The sequence below is a fragment of the Macrobrachium nipponense genome, chromosome 25, assembly GCF_015104395.2.
Source record: "Macrobrachium nipponense isolate FS-2020 chromosome 25, ASM1510439v2, whole genome shotgun sequence".
NCBI lineage: Eukaryota > Metazoa > Arthropoda > Malacostraca > Decapoda > Palaemonidae > Macrobrachium > Macrobrachium nipponense.
In genome coordinates, this window is record NC_087214.1 from 35,486,379 (window position 1) to 35,510,334 (window position 23,956).

Below are 23,956 nucleotides of genomic sequence, written 5' to 3' on the forward strand. Positions count from 1 at the left end.
TTATATTCATCAGACGTTATTTCCAGGGTTACGGCTCCTACAACGCTGATCTGGCAGAAGAAATACGACACCAAAAATGCAAAATAATCAATATTTGAAGGTTATTTTTTTTTTATGAAAAATGCAATAAGAATGCAGTTTACATAGTTTTTAATGCACCCAAAGCATTAAAAATGATATTGTTATAATACAATAAAGTTTCATACATACTTACCTGGCAGATATATACATAGCTAAGACTCCGTCGTCCCCGACAGAAATTCAAATTTCGCGGCACACGCTGCAGGTAGGTCAGGTGATCTACCGTCCTGCCCTGGGTGGCAGGATTAGGAACCATTCCTGTTTTCTATTCATATTTTTTCTCTTCCACCTGTCTCCTGCGGGGAGGCTGGGTGGGCCATTAATCGTATATATCTGCCAGGTAAGTAAGTATGAAACTTTATTGTATTATAACAATATCATTTTCATACAATGAACTTACCTGTCAGATATATACATAGCTGATTGACACCCTTTGGTGGAGGGTAAGAGACAGCTAACATGGAATAGACAGGTAAACAACATATGTTGTAGGTATAAATAACCTTGGTTCCTATCTGATAGGTGGTAGACTTCGTGGCTGTTGCCCGGTAGTCTGCATCACCTCAAAGACTTTAGCGAGATATGTGATCTATGGCTAAGAGTTCTTGTGGGTCTGCCGATGGGGTATGAACCGCTTACTCGGCAGAGCCTGAAAGGACTTTGTCAATGGGTACTGGACCACTTCTATGACAATACACCTTATGAAGGAGCGCAACACCGATCCCGATCACCTGATCCTAACACGAGGGTTCGCGCTCAAATTGAAAAGAGTTATCCCCACACTCCTTTCAAAAACCCCAATAATTTCACTAAGTTAAAAAACTTTAACTCAAAGTTAAGGATCAGTGTCGGCTCCTTATCCCAGTAACGTATCCGCAGAAACGTATAAACCAAAAGAGAAGGATCTCTCGTAGGTTAACTTGACATCCTTTGTGTAATGAGAAGTCAACACAGAGTTGCCTCTACCGTACAACACAGCTAATATGTCTTATATGACATATTGTTATGTAAAGAACAAGAATTTGCAAAAGCGCGCACTTCCTGCGCTTTTATTCTCAGCTGTTTGAAGGAATCAAGTCACTTATGAAGTGCTTAGGAGATCTCCATGTTTCAAAGAAGACCAGGGCTTTCTTGAAATGGATCTCTCCCGACTGAAGCCTGAAGCCTGGCAGGAACCTCGCGCCTGGCTGGTGCTTCGCTCTTGGTTGGCGCCTAGCGCTTGTCTGGTACCCTTCGCTTGACTGGCGCCTCGCATCTGGTTGACGCCTCGCGCCTTAGCTGGAGATTCGCGCCTAGAGCCTGGCTGGCGTCTTGCGCCCGGTTGGCGCTTTGTGCCTGCCTGGCACCTCGCGCCTGGCTGGCGCCTTGCGCCTGCCTGGAGCTTCGCGGCTGGCTGGTACCTCGCGCCTGCCTGGGCGCCTCGCTCCTGCCTGGGCGCCTCGCTCCTGCCTGGCGCCTCGCTCCTGCCTGGCGCCTCGCGCCTGGTTGGCTCCTCCCCACTTGCCGGAGCATCGAGCTTGGTAGAGTCTCGAGGATGTCTGGCAATGTCCACATCGGACACTCTTATCTGTCCTATATGTTTGCATCTAGCGCATCTGTGTCAGGTTGTAGGCCCGGTCTTTCTCCTCATCAGACAATGACAGTGTTCTTGGGGCTGTCTGCAGGTTTCTTCTTCCTTGCTGACTGCGTCAGAAGGTCTTGAGTCGCCTTCTCAGTTAATGAACGAGAAATGTCCTTCACTAACTGAGAAGGGAACAAAAAGTCAGACAAAGGCGAGTACCCAAGAAGGCTGCCCTCTGAGCGTGGGAGACCGCTTTGGTTAAAAAGGCACTATATACTGTCCTCTTTTTAAGAAGACCTGCTCCAAATAAAGAGGAGATCTCAACCGAGCCATCCTGAACCGCTTTGTCTATACAAGACAAAATACACAGAAGGACTTCTGGTTCGAGTCCTTCAGAATCATGGGCTTTCTTGGACATCACCCCAAGGGACCAATCTAAGAAGTTGAAAACTTCCAATACATGAAAGAGTCCCTTGAGGAGATGGTCCAGTTCTGAAATGCCCCAAGTACGGGCAGAGTTCAAACCTTGTCTACGTGAAGCGTCAACTAAGGTCGAAAAGTCCGCTTCTGACGTAGACGGAAGAGAAATACCCATATTCTCTCCCGTCTGATACCAAATGCCTCTTTTACCAGCTAGTCTCGCTGGAGGCATGCAGAAGACCGTTCTAACTAACTCCTTCTTCGACTTCATCCAAGAGTCTAAAGACTGAAGAGCCCTCTTCATCGAAATGGCGGGCTTCATTCTAAGAAAAGACGAAGATTTCTTCGTCTTTGCACTCGAGAAAAGATGAGCGCGGAGAAGAGGAAGAGGCAGGAGTCAAGTCGTCTCCATACTCCTCTAGAAGCAAGGCTGTCAAAACTTTATAGTTCGACAGTCCTTCTCTTCCTTGATACTCCTCCTCCGAGTTTACTTCTAACTCGGGGTCTAGATGAGTCTCCGCTGCTAATTCAGTACGTCTTTCCTCTGGAGGAGACAAACTGCTAATAGGAGAGGGGCTAAGGGAATGATATTCTTTCCTCTTCCCCGCTTTAATAGTCCTGGAAGGCGCCAACAGCCCAGGCTTCTCTTCATACATAAAGGAAGACGCTTCCCGCTTGGATGACGCTTCTAGTCCGCCAAGCGTCCTGGCTGACGCTCCCGCTTGTGTGGCTGCTGACGTCTGGATGAACGCCTCGCGCCTGGAAGACGCTTCGCTCTCAAAAGGCGTCCTAACTGGCGCCAAAATTTTGGTTGGAGCCTCGCGTCTAAAAGCAGCTTTAAATGACGCTTCATGTCTAGACGACGTCTCACGTCTCTCTGGCGTTACGTGTCTTCCGTAAGATTCTCCCGATCTCGCTCTCGAAACCGAAGCCTCTGCGATATGTTTGGAAGCTTCACGTCTGCATGACGCCTCTCACTTCGCAGGGGAGAGAGGACGAGACTTCTTGATTGGAAGCGCAACGTCCTTCCTACGAGGCGCTAACACTCCCACCAAAGAGGCCAGTTGCTCTTGTACTGCCAAGATAATCTTCCTTGAAGCTTCTCCCACGTCATCTTCAATCGGGGGAGAAGTAGGAAAAGGAAGCAGTCTATAGGAAGTCTGTTTGTCTTCTACCTTACTGAGAGATCTATGAAGAAGACTTTCCGCAGGTTCTCACAACTCTTTCCAATAAATGTTAAACATGTTAACAGTTATTATCGTCGATTGAGAAGGATCTCTTTGTTAACGCGAATAGGAGCGAAAAAAGAGATTCTCGATGCTCTTTGCGATATGAGAGAGTCGTGGAATTGGCCTAAGTGATTAAATGGGTAACGAAATCAGGAACGAATCTTGCCGTTACCGAGCTTGGTGTCCGAGAGGCTACTGGACTCTTAGGTTAATAACTCGCTAAAACGAGAAAATCTTGGATGGTGCTCTTGGCTCACTGCGCAAGGCTGGCGCTTCTGGCGCAAATTTGCGCCAGGCTGGCGCTTCTGGCGCAAATTTTGCGCCAGGCTGGCGCTTCTGGAGCATTGCGCCAGGTTGGCACTTCTGGCGCATTGCGCCAGACTGGCGCTTCCTTCTAATTCTTTTTATGTTGTGCCAGAACACCTGTGCCTTTATGGTACCCGACATCCTTTCACATGTTAATTCCGTTCTTAGTAGGAAAAAGCTTTATATACGTAGTATAGTCCATTCAGGGAAACAAGTTCTGCCCCAAAGAGAATGTTTCCCATCCGACTCATCCATCTTCTTCTGAGCAGGTACTCTAATAAGCTATGCTTTCGTAAGCCTGAGAGCATTACATAATATAATGTTCTGCTGCGATAGAATCCTTTAATAATGTTACCTACGGTAAACAGCATTGAAAGATTGTACTATCTCCCTTATTGAAAGCTTCTTAGCAAAAGGCATACAATATTTTATTTATGTTAGCTTAACTATCCCCTCAATCCGAGGTTAAGACCGCGATTGTAGGGGAGAGATACGGATAGTTATTCCATCCCGCAGGAGAGAGAGAGATACACCCGACCGCTCATGACTGACACCTACATGGTACTGACAGTAACTGGCGTAGGCGTACTGCGTTGGTCTCAGGCTCTCAGCGAAAGCAGTCCCCGCTTACTCTTCCAGAGTTGCCAGCTACTCCATTTAATAAAGGAATTTTATAAATTATCGAACTTCAGGAAGTTCTTATTAACTCATATTTAAGCGAAACAAGACTTCGATAAATCTAGAAGCTAAGTAGGTGTTGTCTTAACAATCCCTTTAAGCGTACGTAGTCCTTCCTAGGAAAGTCGTAGAAGGATACTGGTAATTGAGTTGTAGAAGGATACTGGTAATTGAGTTGCACAGAAAAGAAGTAACTACGGTATGTGTTTATGATTTGACCGTATCGTATTCTCATACAGCAGAAACTCTACTACCTTCTACTATCTTCGTTCTTTTCGTTAATAGAACGATAGAAAGAGTATATATATATCCTTAAGGAACAAAGTTAATCAAGGAACTCTTTAAATCTTCGTGATTTCCTCATAAATCGCGGAAGAGACAGAATTCCTGTTCATCACTAGGGTTTACGGAAGGAAGTAGATATTTCCTATCTGCCATCATACCCAAACGTCGATGAGATTCTTATTAAGAAAAACTCCCAAAGCTCTTGCCTCCTCAAAACGAGGGAAGAGCATGGATGAAGGAGAGAGTCCGCATTGAGAGGAACTGCCTAACACAGGAGTCTTCTGAATAATGAAAAGGGGCTTCTCTTAGTATCAGAATCCTTCTGACAAAAGCAACGGCCGCCTGTGCGACATCTTGCACATTTGCCAGGGGAAAGTTGCTCAAGTTAAAAAAAAAAAAAAACTCAAAGAGGAGTCTTGCGACTGACCTCTCTCTCAAATGAAGATTTTGGAATCTTCTGACGCCTGGCGTCTGGATCCTTGCGCCTAGCGCCTGGCGTCTGGATAGTTCCGCGCGCCTGGAATGTTCCGCACGCTAGAAAGGAGACTCGCTCCTGGAACGTTCCGCTTGCGTGGAAGGTCCCGTGCGCCCTAATAGATCCGAGCGCCTCTAGTCTTGTTATACGAGCCTCTTGCCAGTAAACGTTCAATGGAAGCATCCTTCTGATTGCCACTCTACTATAAGGCTCCTCAGTTAAGCCGTCTGTTTTCTCTTTGAAGGCGCCTTGCGCCAAGAAAAAAGTTCTGGAACGCGGCTCGCACTCAGTTGCTGGAACGCGGCTTGCGTTATCTGTATGAACGAGGCTCGCGCTAGTCTGTTGGAACGCGCTAGCTTGCTGGTTGGCTCTCAGCCTCTCGCTCAGTGAGTCAGTGTTCTCTTATTCAGAGAACGAGCCAGATCGTCCGAACTCCAAACATGTACATTCTTCGTCTTTTCGGATGTAAGATGAAGAAACGGAAGAAGAGACGCACTTTTTAAAGGATGCCTTTCCAATGGCTATCCCTGGCAGTCTGGGACGTTTTCCAGATCCTGCCGAGGGAACGCCCGATCGGGGGGTGGGGATTCTCCATAAAAACCCTCCGTAAGGCTTTTCGAACTTTTCCTTCTCCTCTGGGCTTGTGAGTTTGGAAGAGGTCTAGGCCTGAGAGCGAGACAGAGCCGATCGAACGCACCCTCTACTAATTAGGACGCCTTTCCAATGGCGAACTTGGCAGTCTGGGACGTTCTACAGATCCTGCCGAGGGGACGCCTGATCGGTGGGGATTCTCCATAACCTCCGTAAGGCTTTCGACTTTCCTTCTCCTCTGGGTATGTGAGCTTGGAAGAGGTCTAGGCCTGGGAGCGAAACAGAGCCGATCAGAACGCACCCTCCACTGCACTAACACTAAAATCACTTCTTACCTTTCAATAGCTCGTATTTTGAGCTACATTCCTTTGTCTTCAAATTGCAATATGAATTTGAAGATTCTGTGAAGTAAGAAGGAGATGAGGATACCACACTACTAGTATTGTTAATGCTCTAACTGCTCGTTAGTACGAGAGCTATATAAACTTCTAAAGGAAGCGTAACTATTCTTTCCTTACTTCCTCAAGAAGGAAGTTAGCTCAATCAATTCTAACATTTACTACACGTTATTATGAATAAATATTAAATATTAAAATTTTCCTTCTTGCAAACTATGTGAGTGTCTACCGAAAAGTTCGGTACTTACACGTAAACAATTCTTTGAAATTTTCGAAGCCAAAGTTATTAAAACAAATTAATATGCGTATGCCGAACCAAAGATCCAGTACTTCCCTGCAAAAGATAGCCCAGAAGATCGATGGCGATGAAATCCAAAAATCAAGTCAGGAGGAACTGCAAACGTTGTTTACATTCCAAGCGACAGAAAAAATATGAATAGAAAACGGGAATGGTTCCTAATCCTGCCACCCAGGGCAGGACGGTAGATCACCTGACCTACCTGCAGCGTGTGCCGCGAAATTTGAATTTCTGTCGGGGACGACGGAGTCTTAGCTATGTATATATCTGACAGGTAAGTTGATTGTATGAAAGTAAGGTTTTCTTAGGCTTTTTGACAACGTTCTGGCTTACTACGATTTTCGGCTTACGACGCGTCTCAAGAACGGAACCACCGTCGTAACCCGGGGACTGCTTGTAATGTACTTAAAAAGTCTAGAAGCTGGCTACCGCAATTCATTACTTGTGACGTAAAAGTAAATGCCTACCAGACATCTAAAAGAGCACATGTATACATACAACAGTAAGGCTACCTAACAATGCTTGAATCCATTCACCAGAATCCAATCTTTGAAAATGAAACCAATTTATGATACAGACACTAATCTACTTAAATTCAACTTACAAACACTCAGACACAAACAAATGGGATGCAAATTAAAACTGAGTTCAGAGTGCTCCCCTTTACCACCTGTAAGTTCAAATTTTTTTTCTTTGCAGGCCTATTCTGTACATACAGTATGGGTAATCCACGGTTATTAGTGATCCATTTTTATGGCGCTTGTCTAGCAAAAAAAATGGCAATTTTCAGCGTCAATGCATACCTAACAGAAGCGCCACTCTCTGGTTATCGGAGCCAAAAATCACTGATTTACGGTTATCGGCAATTTTCACTTACTGTCACACGGTCAGAAGAGAACCCCTGCTGATAACCAGGAACTGCCTGTACTGTATGTACAGTGTACAGTGGAACCCCTGTATTCGCGTTCTCCGGAATCGCGGACTCACACAATGGCGGATTTCTCTCGGGAACGTTTCCCCGCATTATTCGCGGAAAATTCGCATATTTGAGGTATTTTTCTATGAGAAATATCCACAAATTCCTGGTTTTTTTAATCAACTCCATCATAAAATGCACTTTTTGTGATAAAACTATTAAAAAAAACAATGTATGAACATTTTTAGTGGGTTTTTCTAGTTTTAACTATCAAAATAGGCTGTTTTTAGCATTTTTATAGGGGTTCCAAACACTCGCGGGTTCTAACTATTCACGGGGAGGTCTGGTATGCATCCCCCGCGAATATGGGGGGAACACTGTACATATTGTGGTTTAGGATGAGGAAACGTGCTGTATTAATTTTATATCATACTGTACTTAAATACAGTGGACCCCCCGGATTCGCGGACTCACTTTTTCGCAATTTCTCTCTGGAACATTTCCCTGCATTATTCACGGAAAATTTGCCTATTTGCGGTATTTTTCTATGAGAAATATCCACAAATTCTGTTTTTTTTCTATCAATTTCATCATAAAATGCACTTTTTGTGATAAAACTATTAAAAAAAACCAGGTATAAAAATTTTTAGTGGGTTTTTCTTGAGTTTTAACTAACAACATAGGTTTTAAGCATTTTTATAAAGGTTCCAACTATTTGTGCGGGGGAGGGGGGTCTGGTACGCATTGCCTGCGAATACGGGGGGCCGCTATAAGTGTAAAGAGTTCGGTAACCAGTTTACAAACAATTCAGCATATAGACGGCCATCCAGAACCTAACTCATTTGTAAGTAGGGCGGTGTCTGTACATAAATGAACTTATAAATAAATATCAAACATCGATAGTACATAATCTACAAGGGTCTCTGGCAACAAAAACTCAAAAGTATAGAGTGACAGTCACAATAACAAACTTCAACATACCAACGTTTCTACTGCGGGTGACTAATCGTGAAGCTTCGGCAATGAATCTGTCAACAAGACCTTGGCACTTTTCCCATAAGTTCATAGGAACATCACATATCTGACTCACCAAGCACATGCCCATCAGAGGGGAATGCAAAAAGAGAGTGAAGAGGTTTCCCCGGTGGTGCTGATCTGTTTTGGAAAGAGCGTCTGTCAGAAGCTGTACGATTAGGGCAAATAATATGCGAGATTAGTCAGGGAAGGCATGCACATTCAGCCTTTTGCAATGGAAACCACATAAATTGCTTGAAGTCTGGTAAGCATAGCAATATTAATTTGTTGACCATACTATTGCTAAATGAGAGAGAGAGAGAGAGAGAGAGAGAGAGAGAGAGAGAGAGAGAGAGAGAGAGAGAGAGAGAGAGACGAGAGGGAGAGAGAGGAGAGAGAGAGAGAGAGAGAGAGAGAGAGAGAATCACAATCTCTTCTTGAACAATCCCTGTATCAAATAAAAATTACACAAAGTAACGACCTTAACACTGCACAGTATGCGGCCAGATGAATCTAACCTATTTTTCCTTTCTTTTGAGCTGTGACTCTTTTGTCTCATTTTTGTATTGCAATTCTGAGGCACTCGGCTAACGTGCACAGACTGCTGTCAGCTTTGAAGTGACCGTAATCAGTGAATGGACACTCTTCCCCAGAATAACAAAGAGGCATGACAATGATAAGAGATTACAGAAACTTGAACAAAGTAAAGAACCATCTGGATATTTCTGAGTATGGTATAAGTAAAGGTTTACAAATCAGTCAGCATAGGAAGACTGGTAGAGAGAAAGGTGACAATTGTATCCATAGATAACAGGCTTCATCAATTCACAGTTGAATACAGTATAATACATACAGGGAACACTGACAATAGTCTTTTGACTTCTTATTTGATATCATTGACATAAATGTTCACTTACCCTTGGTGCTAAAAGATCAGATATCTGTAGTAAAGTCAAGTCAAATATTGAGACTTCAATGATAAATCTGTTTTGGAGGAGTGTGGAAATGGCTCACATGAAAACTGAATTGTTTAAGGTGAGGAAACTAAAAATGAAAAGGGACTGTTTAGGACAGAGAATAACTTTGCGTTTAGTTGTTACTCTTTGGTTTCTATGGAGGTAAAACTTTATGACAAGAGAAATTGTGACAGCAAGTACAAATGGTTCAAAGAATAGAAAAGAATGAGGGTGAATGAAAAACTAAATACCCAGGAGAGTCTGAATCTAAGTGTCTGGCTCGGCTTGGAGAATAATTTTGTGGTTGTGGTGGGAGGTAGGCAGTGAAGAAAGATGTGGCAGATGGGCGGTATGGAATGCCTGGCATGAATGACACTGGAAGGAGACTTGAGAGAGAGGTATCTTCTGAAAGTGGCTTGTTGTTAGAAATACTACAGTACAGTGCGTACGTGATTTTCAAATCAGGATATTCATGAGCCTACTCTCCACCCTGTGGTTGGGGTGTAAGTATACTACCACCGTAGGTCCTGCATATCGTAAAAGGTGACTAAAAGGACAGCTGCTGCCTTGCAGTCTTACTTTTTCGGTAAAAGGCTAGGCCCAACGTCAATAACTGTGGAAACTGCTTCCTTGCAGTCTTACTTTTTAGTAAATGGCTAGGCCCACTGCCAATAACTGCGGAAACTGCTGCCTTGCAGGTGGACTTTTTAGTTAAAGGCCCACCGCCAATAACTGTAGCTGATGACAGCAAGGGCATGCAGTCGTAAAAACCCCTTTGCCAAATAATAAACCGTGCCCTTTTGTTGTAAGGAAAGGCAGATCAGGCAACCAAACCCTTAGTGTAGGAATAACGGTAGCAAAGCGTTTTGACCTATGGGGGTCATGAAAATAATGTAAAACAATTGTTAGGAGAGGGTGGAAAGCAAGAGGGAAGAAAGATAATATGAACAGAGGTACAGCATAGAATGAAAGAGGTTGCAGCTAGGGGCTGAAGGGATGCTAAGTAAGGCCTGTGTGGACCATGTGAGGTACACTGATGCCAATGCCACTGTCCCCCAAGGGCAAGTCTTCTTGGTAATGGGAAAAGGAGTTTGCCATACCGTATGTTATAACAGAGCAAGTGGAACATGCTGATATGTATATATATATGTAATAGAGAAAATTTGCTGGAATATATATGAGCATTGTAAAATTAAAACACATTTAAAAACAGGTGTTACTATGCTATCAGCTGGAGATGGGTAATACTATACAGAATAGACAGGACCAGGAGAGTGACAACAAAATATAAAACTCAATAATTCACATACAAAAAAGATGTAATGCACAGTGGCAATTCTGGAGAAATTAGATTGCCTCTGCATGTTATAAAGTACGAAAAAGTAGTGTAGTATACTGTATAAAGGACACAAAAATGTTCATAGAGTACAAGTTACTCAATTTAGCTCCATGCCAGGGAAATCAACAACAGACGCAGTCTTTAGAACAAGGCAAGTACCAGAAAAGTAGCAGACAAAGAGAAGAAATTATAACACTCATTTGTAGATCTTCAAAAGGCATTTGACAAGTGTATCAAGGTAGTATTTAATTAGAGGGGCAAAAGCAGAGGGCACCAGACCAATAAGTCAAGAAGGTAACACATGACTGTACAGTAATACAAGATCTAGAGCGACAGCAGGAAGGTATATCCAATGATTTTGAGGTAAATATTCTAGTTCATCAAGCAGAAAGAGTGGCTCCTTGGAACTGCTATATGCAGGTGACCTAATGTCAATGGAGATTCGGAGAAAAAGTTAACAAGTGTGTTCAAAAGATGGAAGACTAGAGTGGAATGGTGAGGAGCAAAATTCAGTGTGAGCATAACAAAGCTTATAAACTAGTTATTCGAAAGGAAGCAAAGGAAAACGCACAGCCAGGGTAGTTAGTGGCCATTTGGATGATGTGATGAAAGTGTGGCGGTGAATTCAAAACTGTGCACTGAACGTAATAAATGCTAAAACCAGAGCTGCCTCAGAATTACAAAATGAGTAAAAGATTTTAGATGCCTGAAATATATAAGATGAGAAAAAGTGGAGGTGTAGGGCTTTGAAGACGAAAAACATCTGTTTCTTTCAATACACACTGGATTAAGAAGCAGACAGTATTGTAATGGGAGGTATGAAAAGGAGCAAAAACCTCTCTGGAGTGAAGAGATTTCAAAACTACTTAAGTATAAACAAAAAAATCAGAAAAGTAGCAGATATGGAAGTTGCAGTATGAAGATCTGTAAGGATACCTGGAAAAATCAATGAACCAGAGCAGATGGGGATTCAGGCAGAAAATGTACAACATAGAAGAGTATGTAGAGAGCTCATTTCACTCCTAGCCCTACACTAGTATAGGGATATTGTGATGCAAAAACTGTGTACTAATCAGGTTGAAGATGATGTAAATTAAATCCTTTCCAGCCCACAAAGATAAAACTGCATATTAGGGGTGATTTAATTAGCAAGTAAAAAGTGACAAATTCTCTTTACTCAAGAAATAGTAAGTGTTATCTATGTGTGGTAGGTACCATATGCACCTTTGCAATAACTAAAAAAGTTACAAATATCTCAGCATCTCACCTTGAAAAGATGATGGTGTATCCTGGGCTGACATAAGTACCACCAGAGGCTGCCCAAAGTAATGTGGCATATTGGCAAACACTGGAGAGTTGTCAGAATCCACCACAATGAAGAGGGGCTTCCGCGTAAAGGCGTACAAATCTCCCGGATAAAAACAGTGCATGTCTTTGAGTTGCATGGCACGCTTATTTGTGTGGTCTGAATCTCTTTTGCTATTAGTGACTACGCCTCCGTAATCGTAAGCAGCTGCAACCCAATACACAGAATTTTAGTCAGTTTTAGATGAGTAACAACGCGCAAATGTATAAACATCAACTTTCGTATTCGTAACTCTTCACTAGAATCAGTTCGAGATATTGAGATATGATTTAAATGTGTACTTTAAAAAAAAATATATATATATATAAAATCCTATATCTGGCCAAGTTAAATTTAATATTTATAGTTGTCATATTCCATTCTCAAGTAATTCTTAATAATACCCTTATGCTAGAGATACAGTACAGTGCTAACATCAACAGGAAAATCAGATTAGACAGTGGATGTGTTTTGTCATAAAACAGCTACAGTGCAGAGAAGGCAAATGAAAACATGAAACAATCATTGAAGGAGCTTTAACAGGACACACATACACACTCACACATACATACATTTTAACTTTATACAAGTGGACAATCGAAAAGGAGCACTGAAACTATCGTTCAACACACTTCCATGACGTAGTAGCAGCATGTAAAACAAAAGCCACAACACAAAGAGCAAAGGAAAAACCATACGAGCCGTTTTAAATTGATCAAACCCTTCACTTTCACAAGTAAAACTGTGCTGCACTAAAGCCAGGGATGAGCCAAATGTCCAAGATAAAGTTACGGAACGAAGTGGGTTCATTGTGAACATCACACTGAAAACTATACAAGGTCAGAAGTGTAAAAATACTAGAGCGTTTTAATTAGGATATAAATTCTACAGAATGATTTAAAAAAGAAAAAAAAAGCAACCATCTTCTGTCCTCACTTATCAAAAAAAAGAAAAAATGAGTCCTTGATGAGCAAACTAAAACACCAACAACATAACTGGCAAGTAAAAGTAATACTAACGATCCTGAGGGTGCTTTGACGAAGTGAATGCCCCGTCGGCTGAGATATAAAGGAGCATTGCACCATTGGCAGGCAATTCCTTAAAACCAGAAGCTAAAAAAACCATTAACTGAGAAAAAGTTGGCTTGTAGAGGAGATATTTGTGAGGATTTTCTCTCTTTAACGTTCTACCCCCGGTATCTCCATTCTCCTGGGAAAAATAACACTCACGTAACATCAAAAAAAAGAAAAGGAATCGCTACAGTCTATCTTTACAGTTTCTGTAAACAGCCACTAAACTAATGTGTGAGTGGTAAAAAACTAATTTCATTATGAAAAAATTGAGGTTCCTTAACTAAATTATAAAGTACATGAGTGACGTTACAAAATATTTCTTAAAATTGAAAAGCAAATACAAAATGTATATGCTGACAGTGAATTCACAATTTGTCATCAAATGGTATACTACAGCATTTTCACACAATTATAAAATATCAGTTTCTGAATCACCAGGTGCTATTCGAAAATACTATTAACCTATTCCCTACACGGCTTTCAGAAGATGATCTTTAACAGATAAAATATCATGTTGACACAACATAGTACATATAAACTTAGGAATACAAATTATACTATAATAATTTAAGATTTAAAACATGGTATAGGCACATAGATCCACATTATTTTTCTTTATAGTATATAGAAGCTCCAACTCATATCAATAAACATTCGAGTAAAGAGAGAATCTGTTATTGTCTCAGTGGAGAAATGGCTCTTGATAACCATTAAAACCTGGAAATGTTACAAAAGGATCATGAAGTTTAGGCTATAAATACCAGCACTTGGGCATTTTCAGCCATTCAGGTGCCCAAGATAGTGAAAAGAGGCACTTGGATTGGTTGGGCAGCAAGACAGATTCAAAATATGAGATGAAGTGCTGTACAGTACAAAGATATAAAGATAAAACTTGGAGAAATGCTCTCCCTCAGGTTTGGACATCAAAGCTGGAAGAAAGCAAGCAGTATGGGATTACTGTACAGGCAGTTCCCCGGTTATCAGCTATCTCGGTTAATGGCGATCCGGTTTTATGGCCTCTGCGATTTATGGCGCCATAACGGGCCAAGTTTCAGTTATCGGAGCCATAAGGTGCCACAATATACCTAACAGAGGTGCCATTAACTGGCTATCAGTGCCATTAACCCTTAATGGATGGATTGATCCTCAGGAATAGTAACAACGGGTTTGGGGTCGTGGATGAATCAATCCTGTAGATAAGCAATATTACGCGACATCGATTTGGAAAGAATCGGGCGGCAAAGAGGTGCCAATACATTTACAGCCCATCAATTCACTAATGGCAACTTTTACAAAGCCTAAAATCACGAATTAGGCATCTCAGGACCTCAGTTCTGCTTCTGACTTGAAGGGATAATGTTTGGCATCTCTCTCTCTCTCACATGATGTCTTTTTGTAAATTTGCTCATAAATATACCAAGGGGTTGCTGTTGGTTTTTGTTCGTCTTTTACGATAGTATGTCAATTGTAAATGTAATTGCAAAAAGAAAATTGCAAAGAAATATTAGAAAAAACATGTAAAAGTTAAAAAAAACAAGTTACTGAATCTTTGTTCTCGGTAAATTTATGTAAATATTTTTCAACAAACATGGCTAAGAATTTGTTACTGATTTTATTTCTTATCTGTTTTGATATTGTGAGAGCAGTACTAATTATAATTTTACAAAATAAATCATTTTATTTATTAGGAAAAACATACATAAGTTGGTAAAATTTACAATTGTCTTGTAAAAGAGGCCCCACAAGGGGTTGTAAATAGTCATTTTCAACTTCAAATGGACAGTAGGGAAAATTTTTTTTAGAATTTTTTTCTTTCACCATCAGTACATTTGCATATCTTCCTCTTCCCATTGATGTGTTTTGTTGTAAATTGGCAGACCTCAAAGTTCACCCAGCCTGAGGAGCTGCATATTGATATATTCACCCGTCCAGTAAGGGTTAACCGAAGCTTGAAATTGCCGAGTGTCGGTTAATAGTGGGTTTTCGGTTTTCAGCACCCTGCTGAAAATGGAATCCTCGCCGATAACCGGGGACTGCCTGGATTAAGTCCTTCTCAGGGCCTGGTGTTATATGAGCTAAAGGATTGTTTAGCCTAGTAACTTACATATGCAAACATTCAACCAAAGTCTGAAAAGTTGTCATTATCTGTCAATGTTTTGCGACTGGATTTTAGACAGTAGTTGCATGGTATGGGTAGGAATATCCCCAAATGTAATTTCAATCCATCCAGGCTTGCAGATTACCTGGATGTGTATTGGAAGTTCCTTTTCTAGTAGAGTACACTTGGCTACTCTTAAACTTTAACCATATAAAAATTTACCTACTGTATTTAGAAATATTTACATACAGTGTACATACTGTATACTATTTAGCTTAAAACTGGCAAATATCAGCTAAGGATAATTCTTGTTTTCATTTCCAATCAAGGAAGCATGGTTACATCCCGGAGGAAAGGGAGTGGCAAATAAAGCCAGCAAAGATCCATCTCCGGCAGATCAACTGATGGTCTGTGATTCTCCCACTCGAATACTACTCTGGAAGACACATAATTTCCAAAAAATTTGGTAAATCAACGTCAGAAATCTCAAAGCGCTGACTGCAACGTTTACTTTTAAATTTACTCAAAACTAAAATCAGCCAGAAGTGTGAATGTTCCTTACTGTACATCAGTTACAGAATATGTCCCAGTTTGCTTGGTAAAAATCAAATAATGTTGCTCCCTTAAAAGGGATAGGTTTTAGAACCAACAGCAGAAATACAAAAGTACAATAAAAATATTTACAACTACCAAATACCATGTACCCCATAAACTTGAATGCTTATAACTGCACATTTCAACAGTTCACTGCCAAATTTAATATGAAAAAAGTGAATTACTGATAATTTTAGAGATAGGGCCCAGAGAAAAATCTGCGAATTGGTGAAAGTTACAAAGTGAAGAGCGAAAAAGCGGGGTAGCACTGTACTGATAATAAGCGACGTACTGTAATCCCTTGCACCGAAGCCCATGAGAAACCTGTCTATCTAAGGGGTTACTGGATAATCTCTAGGCATGTAGGTTCTGGTCTGAAGCTGACATAGACCCTCCTGAAGTGCAACTCTCTTGGAAGACTGGAACACAGTGGGAGCGAAATAACATCTGGTAAGCTCTCCTGCTGTGACAAGTATGATGCTACTAACTTTTGTCTGAAACCTCTGGATGACACCATTTTGTTGAGTGCAGACCAGGGGGTAGCAAAAAATATATCAATAGGTTTTTTATGAAACTTAAAACAAGTCCAAGCTCTACAGGTTAGAACCTCCTCGGTAAGATTCAGAATACATAGACCATTCCAAAGAAATCACCTAGTTCTTTAAGTTAATATTCCTTCTACCCACAGTGCATCTGTTCAAAAATGAATAGTGACAGCTTTACTAATCAGGGAGTTACCTGGCAACTCTGAATCCTGAATTAGGCTGCAGCTGTTGAGTCGTCCAAGAGGAGAGCTACTAACTTGTTGCTAACACTTCTAAATGTCAAAGACCTTCTGTGACTTCTCACCAAAGAGGCAGACCAGGAATAATGTTCTCTTATGGTTTGACAGATTTCATTTACAACAGTCAATGCCTGGTACCCCCTTGGTCCTAACTTCGGTGGAGAGGGACTTATCATATGTACATAACTACGTTTCATCTCTTCAGACACTGTGCAGTAACACAATGTCCGGTCTCTTGCCTGTGCTGCTCATGAGCAACCTTGACACCTTTAAACTGGAGAAAAAACGAGGACATTAGCCCCTCCTTAAGATAATGGGACAAATGAGAGAAATAAAGTACTGCACCACTAATCATAATCTTTGATAAACAAAGCTATGAAAATATTTCTTGCTGTAAACACAAGACTTGCTGACTTCATGCAAAATACAAATGGAAAAAGGAGAGTGAAAAGACAGGTATCCGAAGTACATCCATTAGTTGGATTCACTGATTTGTATAAGAATGAGATGTCATAGTGAGGAGGCAGAGTACTAACCCAAGAGAGACCCCTAACTGCTTCTTTCAAGAATAACTGCTTCTTCGTTAACCAACTGTGGCGAGAGTGACTGAACTCACTAATTGACCGACTGATTTCTGTAGACCAGTGTGAGCAATAAAACATATGCAGAATAAGAAGTTTTGGCATTGTATGAACATACATAGTTGTGATGACTGACATACCATAGTTTCTAATCAGTCCTAAGGTAAATTAAAAGAACTACCATAAAATTAAACTTGTAAATTAACATTCAGATATTTAATAAGTCCAAAGTTGCAATGATAGAAAACGAAGAACATGCTAATCATACATACAAAAGGAATTTTGTTTGGCGCAGGAGAGGCATCATATATCTGGGTGACATCTTCCTGCGGTTCTCTCTCTAACGTCTGTAGCATACGAAACATGTCGATCGTCAATTCACTGAATTTAACCTGTTAAATGACCAGGTTAGATTTACTAACAAATTTATTAAGTATATGTATACAGTATCAGTCTTCTAAAAATAACTACTGGACAAATAAGGTTGAATAATATGTCACCTAAAACTAAGCTGATAAATACTGATGTAGCCAGATGTAAATACTACCTGGAGTACTTTTTACTTACAAAATTTTACATTAAAGAACATTCAAGCACTGTAAGCTTAGTTTGTTTCACAATGAAACCATTACGTACTCTGCTTGTAAATAGCTGATTTTTTTTTTAACATCAAAATGAAATCCAAGATGCTTTCGTTCCCCTTGAAGGAAAAGAAAAGTAGTCATCTAGTAGTACATATAGTACTGTGCCTGAATGGGTCAATCCTTCTTGCATTTGCCATACCATTATTTATTTCTGATTTCTTATCTTGAGACATCCTTTTATTCCATTTGCTTTACCGTTTTTATTATTCATTTTTGGTTATTTTAAAATGTGAATGAATATTTTTCCTTGGTTCCAGTAATGGAGGGAAATTAAACAGTGCTGACCGGACAGTAATCATCACTCAACAATCGTTCTCTAATCGGATGTTTGCCTGAGTTTGGTAAGTACTATAATACCTCTCTGGTTTGTTTAGAGAAAAGCCAAAGTTGTAATTCTTCAGATTTAGCATTAGTCTGTATGAGATTCATTAATTTGGTGAGCTTTTCTTACTGATGGTTGTATGTTCATTGTTGGTGAGCATTACAGTCTAGTATACTGCTAGTTTGGTCTTTTAAACATAAATTGAGTATACCTGCAAAGTTGTACTGAAACATGTTATTGTTAGTATACAATAAGGTTTTGTACATACTTACCTGGCAGATATATACTTAGCTATACGTCTCTGACGTCACGACAGAATTCAAAACTCGCGGCACACGCGACAGGTAGGTCCGGTGATCTACCTTAACCGCCGCTGCTGGGTGGCGGATGTAAGAACCAATCTCCCTTTCCAGCCAGAATTTTTCCTTCCACCGGTCTCCTGAGGGGAGGCTGGGCGGGCCATCAATCGTATATATCTGCCAGGTAAGTATGTACAAAACCTTATTGTATACTAACAATAACATTTTGTACATGAACTTTCCTGTCAGATATATACTTAGCTGATTGACACCCTTGGTGGAGGGAAAGAGACAGCAATATAAATATGGAAAAAAGGGGAAAACAACACTAGTTGTAGGATGTAAAAACAACCTTGGTTCTTACCTGTTTAGGCAGAAGACTTCGTAGTTACTGTCTATGAGTCTGCGTTGCCTTAAGAGCTTCAGCGAGGGCGTGACCTACAGCTGACAGACTCTTTGGGTCTATTCAAAGGGATTTGGTTGTCCGCTTACTTGATAGAATCCGAGCAGGATCTGTCAACGGGGATTCGCCCACTTATATGACAGAACCTAACCACTATCATTGCAAGGAGCTCAAACATACACCGATCACCTAACCAATCTAATCATTGTTAGCACTACGAAATGAAAAACATGCCTACCCGCATGTTCTTTCAAACAACCAAAAACTTACAACCTAACAAGGGGAAAAAATATATACTACTAAGGATATGTCTCAGCTCCCTGCCCCAGCACCGAATCCGCCGATACGTACGGGCCTAACCCGAAGCACTTTTCATACGTAATTTTGACGTCTCTCAGATAGTGGTTTGCAAAGACTGAGTTGCAACGCCAGAATGTTGCCTTCATAATATTACTCAGGGATATGTTTTTGTTAAAAGTCAATGACGTGGCAATAGCTCTTACCTCATGAGCTTTTACCTTAAGAACGTTGTATTGACTTTCCTCACATATCGCATGCGCTTCTTTCACCAGGCTTCTGATAAAGAAAGAAAGCGCATTCTTCGAAAGTGTCCTTCTTGGATCTCTTACAGAGCACCAAAGGTTGACATCATTGCCCTTAAGTTTTTTTCTTTCTCTGTAGATAGAATTTCAAACTTCTTACTGGGCAAAGAGACCTCTCTGCTTCCTCGCCTACTAATGCAGACAATCCTTGTACTTCAAAGCTCTAGGCCAAGGATTTGAGGGGTTCTCGTTCTTGGCTAAGAACGAAGGAAGGAATGAACAGATAGCTGCATCTCCTCTGAATCCCACATTTCCTTCTAGTGCATGGAGTTCACTAACCCTTTTTGCGGAAGCCAATGCCATGAGGAAAATTGTCTTCTTCGTGAGGTCTCTGAACGATGCAGACTGAGGCGGTTCGAACTTATTGGACCTCAGGTAACGTAGCACTACATCCAGATTCCAACTCGGAACCCCTGAGAAACTTCTTGGATGTTTCAAACGATCTTATTAGATCATGAAGGTCCTTATCTTCTGAAATGTTTAAGTTTCTGTGCCTAAACACTGCAGATAGCATGCTACGATAGCCTTTAATGGTTGATACCGCCAATCCACTTTCTTCCCTAAGGAAAAAGTAAGAAGTCTGCTATTTGTGTCACAGAGGTACTGGAAGAGGAAAAGTGATGGTTCCTACACCATCGCCGAAAGACGTCCCACTTCGATTGGTAGACTCTAAGGGTAGAAGGCCTTCTTGCTGCTGCGATAGCCGTTGCAACTCTTGCCGAAAAGCCTCTCGTTCTGACCAAACTTTTGACAGTCTGAAGCCAGTCAGATCTAGAGCGGGGAGGTTTTTGTGATACCTCTCGAAGTGGGGTTGTCTGAGCAGATCGATCCTCTGTGGTAATGTTTCTCGGAAGATCTACTAACCATTCCAGTACCTCTGTGAACCATACTTGTGCGGGCCAGAACGGGGCTACAGCGTCATCCTTGTTGCCTCCGATTCTGCAAATTTCTTTAGAGTCTCTCCCAGTATCTTGAATGGAGGAAAAGCATACGTGTCTAGACCCTTCCAATCTAGTAGGAACGCGTCTATCGACACTGCCCTCGGGTCCGGTATCGGAGAGCAGTAGTTGGCTATCCTCATATTCTTGGCTGTGGCGAAGAGGTCTATATGAGGTTTGCCCCAAAGCTTCCACAGATCCTGGCAAACATCTTCGTGCAGAGTCCACTCTGCCGGCAGGACTTGATCTTTCCTGCTTAGGAGGTCTGCTCTGACGTTCTTTTCTCCCTGTACGAACCTGGTAAGGAGACAAATCTTCCTTTTTTCTGCCCAAAGCAGAAGTTCTTTTGCTGTCTCGTACAGGGAGAAAGAGTGAGTCCCCCCTTGCTTCCTGATGTAAGCCAGGGCCGTGGTGTTGTCCGAGTTGATCTGAACTGTTGAAGCTAGGACGTGGGCTCGAAAGCTTTCAAAGCTAGCCAAACCGCCATCAGCTCCTTCTTGTTGATGTGCCAGGTCACCTGTTCCTTGTTCCAGGTGCCTGACACTTCTCTTGAGCCGAGCGTCGCTCCCCAACCTGTTTCCGAGGCGTCGGAATACAACACTTGGTTGGGGTTCGGAATGTGAAGGGACATCCCTTCTGCAAACTTGAGAGGGTTGGCCCACCAAGAGAGGTCCTTCTTGATTTCCTTTGAAATCTCGAAGGAGAACTCTAGGTTTTGTGAACGACACCTCCAGTTTCGATGGAGAAAGAACTGGAGAGGTCTGAGGTGCAACCTTCCTAGAGAAAGGAATTGCTCCAACGAGGAGAGTGTCCCCAACAAACTCATCCACTCCCTCGCTGTGCATACTTCTTTCTCTAGGAAGGCTTTGACTTTCTCTGACCCTCGGGCTATCCGTTCTGGAGACGGAAAAGCCCGAAAATCCAGAGAAGCCATCCGAATCCCCAGATAGATACGATCTTGACTGGGGATCAACTGAGACTTTTGAAAGTTCACCAAAAGTCCCAGCGAACTTGCCATGAAAAGGGTCTTTTGTAGGTCCTCCAAACATCTTTCCTGAGACTTGGCTCTGATCAGCCAGTCGTCCAAGTAAAGGGACACTCTGACTCCCTCCAAATGTAGCCATCTTGCTACATTTTTTCATTAGGCCTGTAAAGACCTGAGGGGCTGTTGAAAGGCCGAAGCACAAGGCCCTGAACTGGAATATCCTTCCTCCCATCATGAACCTGAGGTATTTCCTTGACGAAGGATGGATAGGCACATGGAAGTAAGCGTCCTGAAGATCTAGGGACACCATCCAGTCCCCTGGCCGAAGGGCCGCCAACACTGAGGATGTCGTCTCCATGGCGAACTTCCTCTTTTCTACAAAGAAATTCAGGGCGCTTACATCCAGAACCGGTCTCCATCCTCCTGAGGCTTTTGGAACTAGAAAAAGGCGGTTGTAAAAGCCCGCTGAGCAAGGGTCGCTCACTAGCTCTATAGCCTCTTTCTCGAACATTAGTTCCACTGCTTGTGTTAAAGCAAGGCTCATGATGGGATCCCTGTACCTGGCCACCAACTCCTCGGAGTCGTTGTCAACGGTGGTCTTTCCGTAAAAGGAATCAGATATCCTTTCCTTATTATAAGAGAGGGACCAGTTGTCCGCTCCTCTCTTTGTCCAGGCTTCCGAGAATCTTAGAAGTCTGGCACCTACTGGTGTTTGGAGGATTACTTCCCTACTTCTTAGCTCTGACAGAGCGTGAGAAGGATCTACCTCTTTTTCTTTTCCATGCTAAGGATCGTGGCTCTCATGGTTGCCACTTCCGTAGTCGTATCCTTAGGTTTCGATGCAGGGCGCAGGAGCTGAAACTGGAGAAGGTTCTAATGCTACAACAGGATTTTCTTCTACCTCGCTAATACGAGACTTACTAGAACTTCTAGAAGAAGCCTTTCTCACCCTGTCTTTCTCTAACTTCCTCAAGTAGGAAGAAAGAGCCTTCCATTCACCCTCATCCAACTTCTCACACTCATTACAACGGGTTATCAAAAGAACATTCTTTACCTCTACATTTAAAGCAAACGTGTGAGGATCTACCGTAGCTTTCGGTAGTCTCACCTTGCATTCATCCATAGCGCACACTCTAAACATAGAAGATTTCTTAACCTCTAACTCAGACATCTCGAAATCAAAGAAAAATCCAAATCAATATCCAAAAACAATCCACAAATGCGTATGCCAAGCCAACAAGATCAGGTACTTCACCGAAAGTCAGTCCAAATAAATCCACGGCAACGAGAAATGAATAAAGCTGTCAGGAGTAACAACCACAGGTGTAGTCGTCACCGGCGACAGAAAAATTCTGACTGGAAAGGGAGATTGGTTCTTACATCCGCCACCCAGCGGCGGGTAAGGTAGATCACCTGACCTACCTGTCGCGTGTGCCGCGAGTTTTGATTCTGTCGTGACGTCAGAGGAAGTATAGCTAAGTATATATCTGACAGGAAAGTTCATGTACAAAATCAGTAAGTTTTACAGTCCTTGCAGTTTTTTTTAATTGCTGTAATGCTTCGTGGCTTGATCATTTGTCAATTGATCTTGACAAACATCCAGTAATACAGACTCACAGGAGAAGAGCAGTTGGGTTCAAGCAAGGAGAGAGGCTGTGTGGATTAAGTGTTGATAATTAGACAAGTGGCAGTCCCTGGGTTACAGCAGTATTGGGTTATGGCATTCTGACTTTGTGGTTGGCTGCCATTATCCATTTACGGTGCCGTAAACCAGTTTTAGGGTGCCATAAGCACCATTCATTCCCATTATTATTATGATGTTCTGGTTGGCAGAATTTTTCGGGTTATGGTGCGCTGCTGGGAATGGAACGTAGGCTGCCTGTATGTGAGGGTACAAGAAGGCTGTATGTTACATGCATGGGCCTAAAAACAAAAACCTTTAATAGAGCCAGCTGAAGTGCTGAGAACATTCGGTGTGGGAGCAGCTAGATGAGTGATGGAATACTATTGCACAAGTTGAACCATGCATTATTAGATACAAGAATACAGGCAGTCCCTGGGTTACGACGGGTTCGGGTTACGACGTTCCGAGGTTAAGGCGCTTCTCAATTATATTCATCAGACATTATTTCCAGGGTTATGACGCCTACAATGCTCATCTGGCAGATGAAATATGACACCAAAAATGCAAAATAATCAATATTTGAAGTTTTTTTTATGAAAAATGCAATAAGAATGCAGTTTACATAGTTTTCAATGCACCCAAAGCATTAAAAGTAAGGTTTTCTTAGGATTTTTCACAAAGTTGTGGCTTACGACGATTTTCGGCTTACAATGCGTCTCAAGAAAGGAACCCCTGTCGTAACCAGGGGACTGCCTGTACCTGGCTTGTTATAATTGTGAGTCTGTGACATAGGGTATGTTATATTTACTCTTTTCTTAAGAATTATTTGTCCCATTGTCAACTAGCTACAAAAATGACTGTGCAGGTATACTATTAGACTGCTTTCACCAACATTACATCCCCCATAGGGGGTGGTGTCATTAGTGCACCACAAGTGGTTCACTGTAGGCATTACTTAAGGTTCTTTGCAGTGTCCCTTTGGCCTCTAGCTGCAACCCCTTTCATTCCTTTTACTGTACCTCAGTTCTTATTCTCTTTCTTACACATTACTTTCCATCCCCTCCTAACAATTGTTTCAAAGTGGAACTGCTTTGAGGTTTTCCTCCTGTTAACAGCT

General features: G+C 41.8%; 1 protein-coding gene across 3 annotated transcripts in view; it reads right to left on the reverse strand.

The window, feature by feature from the left end:
- Positions 1-23,956, reverse strand: part of LOC135199354 (protein SCAI-like) — a 114,897-nt gene that overhangs the window by 61,843 nt on the left and 29,098 nt on the right. For 2 of the 3 annotated variants that reach the window (XM_064227321.1, XM_064227319.1), the window contains exons 7-10: positions 17,295-17,414; positions 12,912-13,101; positions 11,815-12,060; positions 8,220-8,393 (exon numbers count right to left, since the gene is read on the reverse strand). In XM_064227321.1, coding sequence (XP_064083391.1) covers positions 8,220-8,393; positions 11,815-12,060; positions 12,912-13,101; positions 17,295-17,414 — 730 coding nt within the window. The remainder of the gene's footprint in view (positions 1-8,219; positions 8,394-11,814; positions 12,061-12,911; positions 13,102-17,294; positions 17,415-23,956) is intronic. The other variant, XM_064227320.1, reaches the window with a different exon arrangement.